At 52.1% G+C, this 14,517-nt stretch overlaps 1 protein-coding gene across 1 annotated transcript; it reads right to left on the bottom strand.

Annotated features, from left to right (window-relative positions):
- Positions 1-870: 870 nt before the first annotated feature.
- LOC128277847 (somatostatin receptor type 2-like) lies at positions 871-2,442 on the bottom strand. The gene has a single exon (XM_053016425.1). It carries the CDS (start codon positions 2,440-2,442, stop codon positions 871-873), a length of 1,572 nt encoding a protein of 523 aa, XP_052872385.1.
- Positions 2,443-14,517: the final 12,075 nt, after the last annotated feature.

Genomic DNA, 14,517 nt, shown 5'->3' on the forward strand with positions numbered 1-14,517 from the left:
TGTTTCGATCAAAAGTGTGCCCTTTCGAGCTGGAATTCGGGAGCTCAGAATTGTATTTCATCCGAATTCCAACCGAAAAATGGCAAACTATCAAAACATCAACCGCAGCAGCTGATGCGTGTGCTGCGGTTTGCATACCTCTGCCGAGCGAGCTGTCAAAATCGATCAAACGAAAACAAAAAAGCGTGACGAATGGCCTGCCGGAATCCGCCGGTCTTCTGCTTCGAATCTTTTGGTTCCAGTTCGGGACCAAACCGCAGTTCGTGTGCGTGCGTTTGTCGGCGTCCCGATTGATCACAACCCGGGGCGATGATTGGATTTGTGGTGGCCATTTTGTGCACGATCGGCTCTGCGGTTGCCGGCGCATCCGACAGCGTTGGCTGTGCGTTTGTGGTTATGGCGTCGTGCAGATAAACACTGGCCCGTGGGAATCACAGGAATGCGGCTCATCCTCGCTCATGTCCAAATTTATCTGACGCACGCTCACACACACGGCACGTCCGGCACCCGGGCCCGGACAAATCGTAACCTCTAATGTATCACATAAATAACTTGTGCCTACCTTTTTAGAGCACTCTCCACCGAAAGGCGGCGGCGGCCTTTGTTACTTGGCAATGGTTCTCTGTTTCGGCTGCTCACTGCTGGTAGCCTACTACGTTTGATAGCTCGGGTACAAAACAAAGCCCCAACCCAGAGCTCTCTACGCACATCAGGCGATTAAAAAAGCCTTAACTCGCTACCCTGTCCTTTCTAGCCCTTGGCATGGATGGCGAGTCCGTGGGCCCAGTTTTCTTGGATCCGGACACCGGACAGAAAGAAACTGCTGACGCACGTGGCGGTGTCACCTGTCAGCCGGTTCGTTCGCTCGAGTTACGTCAGACTGACGAGCGGTTGCTGCTGCTGTTGGTGCTGGTCCTCGTAGCCATTGGGCACGACGCTGCCGGTGGTACCGGCCAAGCTTTCACCCGCATCGATGCACGTCTCGGCGTGAGCAGCCGCTGCCGCCATCTTCGCACCTTGACAGCTTCCGCCGGCGGTGACGTGGGCCCCGGCGATGTCGTTGCTGCTGCTGCTGTGATTGCTGTTGATGTTGTAATTAAGGTTGTTGCTGTTGTTGTTGTTCGCGGTGCCCGATGCGCCAGGCACGGTGAGGAGATGGTTTCGCTGGGCCGCCTGCGCCGCTGCCGTCGGCGGTGGGCTGGGATTTCGCGACGACACGCAGGATGCGGCCGTCGTGGTCGTGGTGGCGGTCGTCGTCGGCTCCGCAACCAGCAACCGGTGTTGCACCTTGGAACCGCCGGTCGTCAGCTGGGTCGTGTCGGAGTTGGTCCGCGTGCGGGACCGCTTCGGCATGACGCTGTTCTCGAGCTTCAGTTGGGCGTTCACTTCGGCCCGGGCCGCGCAGGTGCACGCCTTCAGGAAGCTCTTCTTGAAGTTCTCACTCAGATACGCGTACAGGATCGGGTTGATGGCGGAGTTGATGTACCCGAGGCACCCGACCAGCAGAAACAGGATCATGTCCAGGCGCGTGCCACACGTCTCGAAGTCGGACGTGATGAGGGCAACCTGGGAGATCCAGTAGGGTAGCCAGCAAAGAATGTACACCGTAATGACGGTCAGCACGAGCTTCGTCACCTTCCGGTGGGAGCGCCGTTTGCCGCGCGACTTGCCGCCCGTCGTTTTCGGGCCGACGTTGCGCAGCTTCCGTATCACCAGACAGTAGAACGTCATGATGAAGCAGAGCGGTATCACGAAACCCAGGATCAGCGAGTACACGGTGAACGTGTAGCCGGGCAGGTGGCCGTGCGCCTCGGGCCACAGGATCTGACAGGAGTATGTGTTCGGTTTCTGCTCGATCACGTCCGCGTAGATCATGATCGGGAGCATGATCAGGGCGGAAGCGAGCCATGCCAGGACCGACACGATGCGGGACACGAGCGGCGTCCGGTACTTGGGTGACGAGATATGGTGACAGATCGCGATGTACCGATCGGCGGACATGATGAACAGGAAGATGGAGGAAGTGAACTGCGTGATCGAAGTGCTCACCATATAAGCCTTGCACATAGCACCACCGAAAGTCCACCGTTGCATGTGCATAGTAGCGATCAGGAACGGGATCCCGATCAGGTAGCACTCATCGGCGATCGCCAGATTTAGAATGTACATATTTGTGACCGTTTGCATGTTGGAAAATCGGAGCACCACATAGATGACGAGCGTATTTCCCAGGACGCCCACCAGGCAGACGACCGCGTACAGGAACATAAACAGATAGTACGTGGTTGGCATATCGGTCGGCGGGCAGGTGATGTTGCCGACAAACGTTTCGTTCAGCTCCGGGTAGAGCCCGAACGAGGACAGGTTCGTCGGCTCGTCGGACAGCAGCTCGAATCCACCGCCACCCACCAGGAACAGTGACGTATCGTTTCGGTCCTCCATGCTGCGCACAGGACTGTTGGAGCGCCTTCACGGCCTTAAAGTTGACAACGGCTCGACGATATGTGGTTAATCTGGAAAGATATGAGAAAAAGGCACATCAGTTGCCGAACTAGGGATGAAGTAGCAACTAAAGTAACTGCTGCAGATTAGAGGCTAGAATTCTGTTTCCCACGCCGTGGAAAAGAATCCGGGATCGTACTTCTGCGGCACCATCCCTTCGAACGCTAATGACCAGGGATTCTGTCAGATAAAACCATTATTTGTCTATGCCCCATCCATCATTGTTGGATTACGGTACGGCGAGTGAGCCATAAGAAGTGGGCGAAAAAACTGGCCCTGAGACCCTGATGGTCTCCGACCAGACCGAGTCCAAGATCAACGCAAAAACCGTGTGCGATTCTATCATTAGCCAGGCATATACGCGCTGTAATCAAACACTTGAGCCAGCTTTACTATTGGCCGTATCCAAATTGGATTTCTCCATCTCGACCCGGTGTTGTCGGCTTCTTACTAAACACTTCAACCCACCGTACCGTCTAGTGCCGGTTCGTAACTTTTGGGAGTGTTCCGCGAACGAGGACTTACTGCCAAGCCGATCCAGTTAGCCGGTGGAATGATTACCGGCGTTGTAATACGCCCGACGGGACATGGCGGCGCACCGGCCGCTACCGGCCAAGGTGAAACAATCGAAATTAATTAGTTTCTTATTTTCTCTTTCCCGATACTAGCTCGCTCTCTCTCTCGACAGAGAGAGAGGGCCACGCGCGTGTGGAAGTCCCGGTGGGGCCTTCCGGTGAAAGCGACTCATGTAACGCGGCGGGACAGTGCAAATACATGGCGCACGCCCCGCCCGGGGTCGCTGGGGCTTCACGCCATTTTCACGCCCCATTATCCCACGTCCCACGCCCAGGAGGACTACTTCCGTTCCCGATTACCGGCGCGGCCAAGCGACCGTGTCCTTGTGTGGCGATCATGGTGAATGGTCCACTGTTTGACGAGTGCGCCATCCCGGACGTCAATAAATAAAGAGTGACAGAGTGACAGGTTGTTTGGACGATCAAATCCAATTCGGGACAGGACTTCAAATTTCGCTTCTGTTCGGCCCCTGGTCACAATGTAACCCGGCACCGGACCGGATATTGGAAGGAAGGAAAGCAATTGTGTTCGCATTCGCACCGTGGAACCTCTCTCCGGGGGAAGTGAATTCAATCTTCCAGTTTGCTTTGGTTTGGACTGTTGAAGTTGCATTTGTTCGACCGTGTGTTATTCGGCCACCGTCGAGCGAGCAGCCTTTGTCCGTAAAAATAGGCCATCCGGTGCGGTAAACAGTCCCATACAAACGGTGATAATAAACCTCCCAGCCCAGGACCACGACCGGAACCAAGATGGCGGCCCATGTTCCAACCGTGGAAGATAAACAATAGAGCGTGTGCCACCGAGATCGAGATACGCGGATGCATAACGCCCCATCATCGTCGGTGAGGTTTATAATTGATGAATGGGCAGGCTAAAAATAATGATGGCAAGTAACAATAACGGTGCCGATCGATCGATCAATCGGTGTAAACGGACGCGCAATTTAAAATTGATTACGGACGTTTGCCAAATGGCAGCCCGCACGACAATCAATCATAAATATGTGTAAATCATAGGTTAATGGGTGGGCACCCTGATGATTGGCCACCGTAACGATGATGGGGAGGGCGCGTTGTGAGCAAAACATAATGATCATTACACGCCACGTGGGCCACGCAAATGGAATGGAATCACACAACTATGTCACAATGATTGCAGGACGATAGCAGGCGCACTCATTTCGCACGGACAGTGAGGTGACAGTGTCCACTTTAAGGCCATCTTCCCGGGCCGGCACGCGAAACCAAACACTTGGCAAACACTCGCCCCATTCGCAGCCAGCGTATTACATGTGCCACGCCACGGTTGGCAACCGGAAACCCGGAACGGCCGCTCTCAATCGCCCAGCACCATATGCCCGGGAGATAGTATTTCTATTTGACTTCCATCCAGTCGGCCTTATTTTCCCCGGGGCGGCTTATCGCTCGCATCGACCGACGTCTCCGTCACCTCCGCCTACCTCATACGGTGCCGTCCCACCGGACCGGTATCGAATCGGAATCAACAAAGTCCGGACCAAACCGGAGGTTGTCGTGCTACCTACTACTGCCCGCCCGGTCGATCGGAAGTGAGAAAACTTGTTTGTTTGTGCGCCCTCTCTATCGCCACCGGCTTTTAGCGACTTCTAATTTTACTTCATTTCTACGGCCGCCCGACAATAGATAGGGCGCGCGCCAAAGTTGGGCCCATTTTATGCGGCCCCTATACTGCCACGCCTTCCCACGCCGTGCCGTGCGATTCCGCAGAAATCATCATAACTCAATAAATTGAATTCCAACACAGATCGCTTGATAGCAAATCGACTGTGTGCCGATCCGAATCCGGGTCTCCCGGCTTTCTTCCGGTGCCGGCGTCTTTTGGGTGGAGAATTTACAGAAAAATGCGTAATAAAACGAGATTGCCGGGGCCCAGTCTAGGCTCCGGGCTTCCGGTGCGGGCTTCCAGTGAAGTCGTCGGCGTCGTCCTCGTCGTCGTAGCTCTGAGACGACCAGCGATTTTTTTACTGTCACAGAGCCACCATCCCCGGTCACCGGCGGCGGGCAAGTAAAGTGGTTATTAAATATTTATGAGAAAAGCGGGCGGTTTGTTGTGAGAGAAAGAAACCCTGAAAGTTTAAAGCCCTTTTTCGCCGGACGGGCGGCGGCCGGCCAACACCGAAAAGCATTAGGCGCATTTATTGTGCTGCTGGGACACTCATTTTCAGCTCCGAAAGCTCGCTGTTCGGCTCGACTTCAAACAGACAGATAATTTATTTACTTATTCTCTACTCAAACACACACACAAACAAGCGTGTGTGTGTGTGTGTGTGTTACAGAGGATTGTGTGGCGGACATATCAGGTTCCGGCCAAACAACCAAAGCACACAGGAAAGGAATTTAATTTTTGCGTGATTGAATGCGCCGCCACCAACGCGCCGCATCACACACGTGGGTCAATAAGACGTGAAGTTGCCGTGTAAGGTAATGCTTTTAATTCTGTTGGAACTATATTGCTTCATTTATTGTTTTTTTTTATTATATCGTTCGACAGAATGGGACTTAAGGCAAAAAAGGTCCTCAGAGAAATATTGGTGACCAAGTCCTATGGTGGAACGCTAAGAACCTACTTTTACAGGCGCAGAAAGTAACTGATGTAATCAACGATCATAAAATGGCAAATAAAATATATAAAACATGAAGGCTGTTGCCAAAACGATGAACTCTAAGTCAAGCTTCACTACTTATGGACCACCCTGTTACACCGGTATTAATAATGGGCTAGAAAGAATGTGATTTATACTATCACGGCTTTCTGGTCCGGCTAACGCTAATGCGAAGGATTCCCGGACCACCTCGCACCAGGACGAGGCGAGGACACTATCACTCAGCGCCGAGCAGCGCCGACCGAAAATGGTGTCCTCGCCATTTCTTTTGTACAAACACGCAAACACACGCACGCACGCACACTGAGAGCGGGGCAAACAAGCAAATCAAACAAAAAGCCAACCAGACACACACACACACACGCAGACACGTGCACACACTCGGTATAATCCGCAATGTCCGGTCCAGGCGGTGAAGTAGGTCACGCGCGCAATCGATCCGTCCTGGTCCGTCCGCCGCCGTCGGGTGACCTACACACCACGCCGGAATGATTCCGCCAATTGGCTTCCGGTTCGTCCGGCCGGGGCGGCTGCACCGCACCGCACGTTTGTGCAACAGTCGCCAGATGTCACCTCCACACCGGGGGAGCGGGGAACGGGCCCGGTAGGGGAAGATTTATGACATTCCGAAACCTGTAAACCCGAGAAAATCCCGAACCCGCGGGCCAATATCTCTCTGTCTCTCTCTCGCTCGCTCGCTCGCTCGAACCCGAAAGCACCCAGCCAGTTATTCATAATTTGACCCCACCACCAACCGACGGCGAGTCCTTATCAAGATCGGATGGCCGTGGCGAGGCCACGGCCGCCCCAGACGCGCCACCAGACGCGAGGGTTTGTTTGGCGTAGCGCTTTAATTAAATTAAAATCGTAAAACCACCTGTTTCGGGGCGGGGCGAGGACCGGGAACACGCGGGTGCGGACTGAGCTGGGCTTATCTTTCGACACCGCCACGACCGCCATTTCCTCTCGCCCGGGGGCGACCACCTGGCGCCATGGTGCATTCTGAGGCGATGGGTTTGGGTGGCGGGCAAACAATCTCCACCAAACACTGGGCGGCCGAGAGCGGCTATCGGAATCAGTTAATTAAACGTTGTGTCCACGATGTAACCGGTTCCGGTTCCGGGCATCGCACCACCAGCAGCAGAGTGCGTGCGCGTTAATCATTTTTATGGTGTCGTAAAAATTCGGAAAAGTGTTACGATATGACCAGCCGGGCCGGACCGGACCGAAGATGAGATGGAGCGAGTGGTTTTCCACAAGTTCTTGGCGTTCTTGGCGCGAACCCGTTGGCGCTGTGGGCAGATTTTAGCATGTTGGCGGGGTTCCGGGGTTCGCAGATAATTACGCTTCAGCAAACGCCCCACTAACTGGTCCGGGCCTGGTGCTGGTGGCGGCGGTTAGCCACCAGCGCAGCGTAACGACCCTTTTCAGGCTGGAAATAGGCCACTATCTCAATTTATCGCACGCGTGCTGCCAACAGCAACACGTTCGCCCTATTGCGTGGGTTAATGAGTTACCAAGTTGGCGCATAAAAATTGCCATTCTTGGACATATCTTTGTCAAACCGAAAACTGACTGTAACGTAACGTGAACACTCGCTTTAATGGTTTATTTGTTTCTTTTTTAGAGAATAAAGAGAGTCTCATTTCGGATTCACCCAGGTCAGAGCATTTGTATTTGAACTTCATAGATCAGTAGCCTTTGATTCTGCTAAACCAAGTGTCATCGTTTGGTATTGCAGGAACCTTTGCTTTCCAGGAAAACACTTGCAACACTTCATTGGAAACTGTGAGATGGCAAAAGTTTTCCTCATCTCAAAAGGATTGTTTCTAGTCTAAGATTATAGACTGATAAATCGTTTAGCTACCACGAGCCCTAGATTGGTATATCCTCGTGAAAAGTGTTACCAAGAAAGTTTCACATTTTGCCTCACTACTTATGGACCGACCCTGCTTACTTCGTTCGCCGTCATGCACCGAGCAGCAGAGGATAAGTCGAGTATATTTTTCACCGAATGAATAATCGTAGCCCGTAATCCTTGACCTCCCGGCCGACCCGGACTTCCACCCCGGGAAGCTAATATAGTGGCGCACCCGCTGCTCGTTTTTCATTCTATTCATTTATCAGCCCGTCCGGCAACTAATTACACAGAGGCTCAAGGTATGGGCGACGGAACGCGGACGAGCGTTCTAACTCGAAAATTGACTCAGCAAGCAGCATACTCAAGGGTGATCGTTAGCAACCGAAAATTTCACCGTGGGCGTTCGTGTGTCGATACTGCCGATGTCGGGTCGGTTACTGCCCGGTTCAGGTGGCGATTTATTTCCGGAACCACCACTCCGGGTGACGAAAGATGTTGGGTGCGTGTGTTTTGTCTTGTCCTGTCTCCTCTATCGTCGTTACGCCGCTTGAGCTGTCAAATTTCGCGCCGACGATAGCCATCATCCGTTATTGTTCGGCTCCGTCACTGACGCTCATTGAAACGTAATGGCACTGTCGGTCCCCGGCCCCTGGCCCCTGTGTTGGCGTGGTGCAAATGGCGTAAAATCTATCCGCCACCAAACTGGCCACACGCAACACCCAACAGACGCGAAAGCCATCTCATTAGCATACAGAAAATAAACATTACAATAACCATCGGTGTGACGCCACGCTGTCAGCCGTTTTGACAACGCTGCCGGCTTCATTCGCCGCTTTTCGGTTCGGATCCGTGGCGCCCTTTTTCTTCGCTCTTTGGGGACCCGTTTTTTTTTGTTGTCCAAGTTCATTGAGCCCTCCCCGAGGTACCCCGTCGTGGGGTTGCGTGCGTGAGTGTCACACGCCCATCGCCAGAGGATCGCTGCCTTTTTTGGAGGTTATGGAGCCAAGTTGCGGAAGTGCCACGCAACAACGGGAGGGTGCCGCAGGTGCTCTTATGGTGCCCGTTTGCCACGGTTCACGGGCGGAGTCTATTTCAATTAGACTCGCAACTAGCGGAGGATCACTACAGCTGGCCGGGCCCGGGAAAGGACTGTCTGTTACAGGAAAGTTAAGCGTCTGCAAGTTACAGCTGATTCACCTCTGGCGATTCAACGAAACACCGGAATCAGAATTACTTCGCATCAGGAGCGGCAATCTGGAACGGAGTAAAAATTGTATTAATCCACCTTTCCAGGGCCCCCCGGGCCGTTGTTGGCAAACTTTGCGCTCACTACGGTAATATCCGCTTCTCTCTCTTTCAGCTCAATTACTTCCAACCAGCTTCACCCTAGAAGTAGTCGAGCCCGGGAGTCGGATATGTAAAAATATGCAAATGAAACACAAGAACAGCTCTGGAGTACAATCAATTTTATGGTTCCGGTACCGTTCCGGGCTGCAACTGTTGCACACGGCACGGAACTTTTCGTGCCGCTTCCTTATGGGTGCGCCGCGGTGTGTCTTGTAGTAATATTTGTGCGAGCCTTGCAACTCCTTTTTTTCCTTCTATTTTAGCGTTCCCTTTTTGCCGAGTAATAGCCTCGAGAGGCTTCATTGAATTGTTTTGCCTACCCAAGTTGATCCACTAATATTATTTCTACAAGTTAACGAGATTTGGTTTGCAAATTCAACTGTAGAAGGATGGAAATGAGCAACGGCCTGTTAGTAAGCGCACTTCAAAGACGTCCATGGAGATCGATCATCCTGAGCCTACACATCCAAGGCCACAGATTTCTTGTCACTACGTAGTAAATAGCAGAAGAGAACAGCGAAGATGAAAGTGTTTACTTAAAGATGAACTCAAAACAAATTCTACCTGCACGAGTCAACAAAAACTTGAGATAAACATTAACAGTTTTATGATCCTCGGGCCCCGGGGGGCATAATATTTGCCGATCGACGTAACCAAAACTCAAGAAACTACCTCCACGCGTGACGAACCCGATCTCGGGCAGCTCATTAATGGTGTGTCGGCGAGGCGACCCATGAGGCGATGAGTTAGCGAATGCGATAAAACTTAAAGCAGTTAAGGTAGCGCCGTACCCATAAACCGACCGCCGCAAAAGCAAACAAACACCGGGCCCGCGAATGAGGACGCCCCCGGTAACGAACAGCCGGGCCCCAGAACGCGGATTCCCAGCGGATTTCAATTATTCCATTCCATAAACAGTAACGGAACCACCACGAACCACGGCGCCGGTGTTGGCCGGTCGTACTACTAAATGCTACACCAGTCCTTTGGCTCTCGCGATACAAACCGCAGCATCGTGCTGAGATACAGCACCTCGCGGAAATGGCCGGAAAAATGCAAAGCTGCAGCAACCCGAAATGGGATCCACTTTTCAGTTGGACGCACGTAAATTTCTCCATATGCTGCACTTCACACGGAGAATCTTTTTGGTGCGCTGTTGGTGCCCCGGGTCCAGCGCATACGTATGCCCTCTTGCGAACCCCCTTTACGAGGAACCTGGTGAGGAACGGCAACGGTTGCACCTTCGCGGTGCTGCTGCTCATTACACCGCTCGGTCATACAATTTTTATTAGAATTTTTATTACTAGCCCTTTACAGTCAGCCCTTTACACAGGGCACCGCCAGTAGGTGTCCGTGTGGCCTTCGTGGGGATTGTTTAATTTTTCGTCCTGCGCCAGTTCGGCTCTTATGCAGTTGCGAGCTTTTTTAATGCTGATTTTCTGGATTTATGTTGTGGAAGTCAGCACACTTGCAAGATTTATGTAGTTGTTTGTAGCAAAATAAAGAAAAAAACAAGCTTTGAGGTTCTGAGCCGTTGGTGCCGTGGCAAGATTTATTTGAAACATAAAACAGAGATAAAGATGGTTAGATTTATTACACTCGATTCATCAGTTGGCGAATAAATCAAACCCAAAGCCCGGCCCGGCGGACGCGTGCCGCTGCTCACCTGCCTCGACCCGATTCTAATGTCCTTGTCTCACGTCCGTCGTGGGACGCGCGAGAAATTGGTTTATGGGCCCCCCCATTGTCATTCGCCTTCGGTACTTGGCCGCTGCAAAGTTTCCAACAAGACGAGACGCTCTTAGGGTGTCTTAGGCAACCGTTAGGGAGTCATTGTGACCCCCCGTGGTCTTTGCGGAACTTGTTGAAAGTTCCATTACGCCCTCGCGATGGGTCGGCCCACGTTTTCGTTAGCAACAAACCACAACAAAACAAAAACCGAAACGACGACAAAGACAAAGTACTGCTCCATCGAGATCTTTGAGTGAGCCCTTCGGAAAGCCTAAACAAGCCGACGGGCCGAAGCCGGGCGCCTATGTTTTACATCTCGACAAACGACCGGCGCTTAAAGTGCTTGGCACTACGTGCAACCCGGGCCCGGTTCGGTTCCTCGGAAGTGTAGGCCCTTATGCCGTTCTGGACTGAGAGCACATTGAGGCTTGCCCCGGGGAAGAATGTCTCCGGGGCCGCTGCACAAAAGCCAGCTCCGCGGGAGGGGACTCTAGAGTTCTTCCGGGAGGGAGTCGTCACAGTTTGCCGAGCTTCCACAGCACGGCGATACGGCGGCCTATTGAATGTAACGGCCCTTCGGCAACGCAACAACAACCGGCAACCGGCAACCGGCACCCGGAACACATTGAACTCGAGCCGCATCGAGCATGTTCGTGTGCGCCAGCGTGCAAACATCGTTTAATAAGAGAACGAAACAATATGCTCCGGCTAAATCCATGAGAGCACACGCAGGAAGCACGCTCCGTCAATAAGGTTGGTGTCGCCAATTTTACACAAGCATTTGTTTAATAAAAAGCGAAAGAGTATGTGGCAGGAAACGGAAGCTTTCGAACATTCGATTTCAATTTACACGAGTTTGAACATGATCGACATGAATAAAATATAAAATCGTTGAAATGTTTAACCAGTTCATAGTGTTGCCGATAATTTATTGTTTTATTTATTTACTTTACAGCCCTACCTTACACACATTTTTGAGACCGTATGCACTCACGGCGATTGGTCAATCGAGCTTCATTTCAAAGATTACATTCAGCAGCTTCTTTGCTTGACCTCCTTTTGAACCAAAAATTAGAATAAATTAAAACGAACTGCTCTTTCGTAGTACAACCGTTGCTCTCGCCCAATGTTTATGTGCCCGTTGCACAATCAGACCCCAACTGTTTAGAATGAACCGCACAACCGCCGTCTCTTCTAGTGTCTCTCTTCTAGTCTTACTCTATCTCCGTCGGCCACCGGCCAATTACCAAATGAACCAAACAAACCATAAAGCAGCTTCGATTTGGGCCATAAAATTGGAGCATCGTCGGGCCACGAACCATCGTCCGCCCGTTTTCGTTCCACCCGTCCCGATGACGATGACCGCCATAAAATTCGCCAGTTTTACTGGATTTTAAAGAATCAAATCAGCACCCCCGGACAGCACCCCACGATCACGCCCAGCACGCCAAATGAGTCCTCATTTGTGCACCCAGCAGCTTCCCAAAAAGCGTAGCACTCACAGCATAGCACTCGGAAGTGACCCAAAAACGCGGGCGAGGCGCGGTAGTGCCGGAACTGAACCATCGGAACATCCCGGGAGCTGCCAGCTGCACGCAACAAACTTTAAATTTACCATATGCTGCTACGGGCGAGTCGGCGAGCTGCTTAACTTTTGCTCCCTAAAACAGGGCGCAGATAGCGCACGCGAGTAGCCGGAAGTGTTGCGAAAAACGTGCTAAAAGCTTTCGTCACTCACAGGGAACCATCGTGAGAGGATTGGACGCGGCTGAACTCTGGCGGTGATGCAGCTGCAGTGCACAATCCCCAAGACACGCGCTGCACCGGAAGAGCCCCGTGGTTACGCGGATGGCATTCGCAAAATGGCGACCAACGGTGCGCCGCGGATGTCTGGACCGGAGCGACGCAAAGTGTCATCGCCGTTACTGGTGTGCACCGCTGCCACCGGTCCCTGCGAGGAAACGGGTCCGGAGGTCACATATATGGCACTAAAACGCTATCCCTGCGCACACGTACACGTAGACGTGCGGCCGCGAGCGGCACAGGCTTCCCTGTGCCCGGAGCTCGGTGTTTTCCGCCCCAAAAACTATCTCCCAACGAGCGACGGAACCGAGACACAAGAAAATTGGGTCACGCTATGTTTACATTGGTGCAGCTACGGAAACAATTTTACGATTATTGCTCCCCGCTGCTGCTGCTGCTGCTGCTGCTGCCACGCCAAGATGGACCACGACGACGACGGAGACGACGACGCAATCGCAAGGAAATCCATGGATGCTGCACAATTTCAAGTGCACGTCCACTCCGGGTCCGGGTCCGGGCATCGTCTTGGAACACATTAGCCCAGCAACTGCCCCGGTGCCAGTGCCAGTCGCCGGGATGGCAGAGGAATTTGAATTCAAGCGAAGAATGTTCCGCTCTCACGTGACACACACAGGTGTAAAGGGACACACGGTGTGGTCACGTCATCGTAGCCGTCCCACCGTAGTCAGTTTGCAGGAATTTAACACTACGCGCGTGCGAACGCGTCTTTAAGACACCGGAGCCGGAGTGGAGCTCGCATTTCAAGGCTGGCTGAAAAATGCTTTCATAATTAAAATAAAGCTCGACGGCACAAAAGAAGCCAAGGCGGTGCCCGGTGAAAAACTGGCAAACGGCGCACAGAAACGTGAACAATGCGCCAGCCACAGGAGTAAGCTGACACTGGGGCGCAAATGGAGGCGCCTCGTCAGTCACGCCAAGACGCAATGGAGGCGTCTGGTGGTTGATGCTGGCAGAACTTATTCGCGCAGATAATTTTGTTTTACCGAAAACTCACGGCTGCTGCCGCTGGCTGGTGTCGCTGATACGGATGGACGCGTTAGTAAGTAGATTTACAACTTCCGCCTTTCGATGGGAACCGGTTAGCGCTTGTTTCCGGTTAAACACGGAAGTTTCTTTGCTTTCAAACTTTGGATGCTGGCACTAAGTTACCGATTAAACGTTAGCTCTAGTAATGGGCGCTGCATTTAAAAACTTTAAGTTTCAAGGAAGACCACTCACTAGAAAGGGAAGTTTCATCATTCAAAGGTCTGAAGGACGATCGTCAGTCTTCAGTGATTGAAAAATATTGGGTACTCCTATTAAAAGCCAAAAAGCCCACCCAATTGTCCCACTTAATTCGATTACAGCTTCAGCTTCAGCTTCAGTGATAAGAATGTCTGATCTTCGTTTTTGCACAATCGATCACTTGATCGTTTATTATTAAGCGATGTTTGTTGACGTATAAGAGACTTTGCCCGTGGTTCGTATTTTCAAGCGACCTCCGTTTCTTCGTTTCAATAATCGAGAATCGTTGTTTTTGCTGAGGCCAGCTTCATCATACCGCCTGATTCGTCAAATCGCCAGCGTGGTCACGATCACGATCCGTTCGACGCACCGCTGCTACGATGTAAGAACATTAAACTGGCGCAGAAATTTAACAAATGCAAATTCAATATGGCCACCACAAGATCAATTATGGAGCAAAGGTAAACATGGTTGCCCTTGTAAACCGCTAACAGATATTTCCATCACCTAATTAGCATACCTTTCACGGACCTTAACTCCCTCCCAGGTGGGGGGCGTGTGTTCAATCAACTCGACATAATTCACCACAACTTAACACACACACACACGGCCGCAGACGGCCGGGCCACACAAGCACACTCGTGCGCTGAGCCCCGTTTTCTTATCTTTCACCTGATTCGCCCGTGACGGATTCGATCACTCCGGATGGCTCACCGATTTTGCCACACCCGGTTCCGGTGGCCCATAATTTTCCGAAAGACGAATACCACTGCGCCGCTCACACACACACGCAGACACACAGTGGCAACCT

Source organism: Anopheles cruzii, chromosome 2 (assembly GCF_943734635.1).
Source record: "Anopheles cruzii chromosome 2, idAnoCruzAS_RS32_06, whole genome shotgun sequence".
Taxonomy (NCBI): domain Eukaryota; kingdom Metazoa; phylum Arthropoda; class Insecta; order Diptera; family Culicidae; genus Anopheles; species Anopheles cruzii.

Bases quoted from the DNA above. Each gene is read 5' to 3' on its own strand.
- LOC128277847 (XM_053016425.1), bottom strand. From the start codon at position 2,442: ATGGAGGACCGAAACGATACGTCACTGTTCCTGGTGGGTGGCGGTGGA.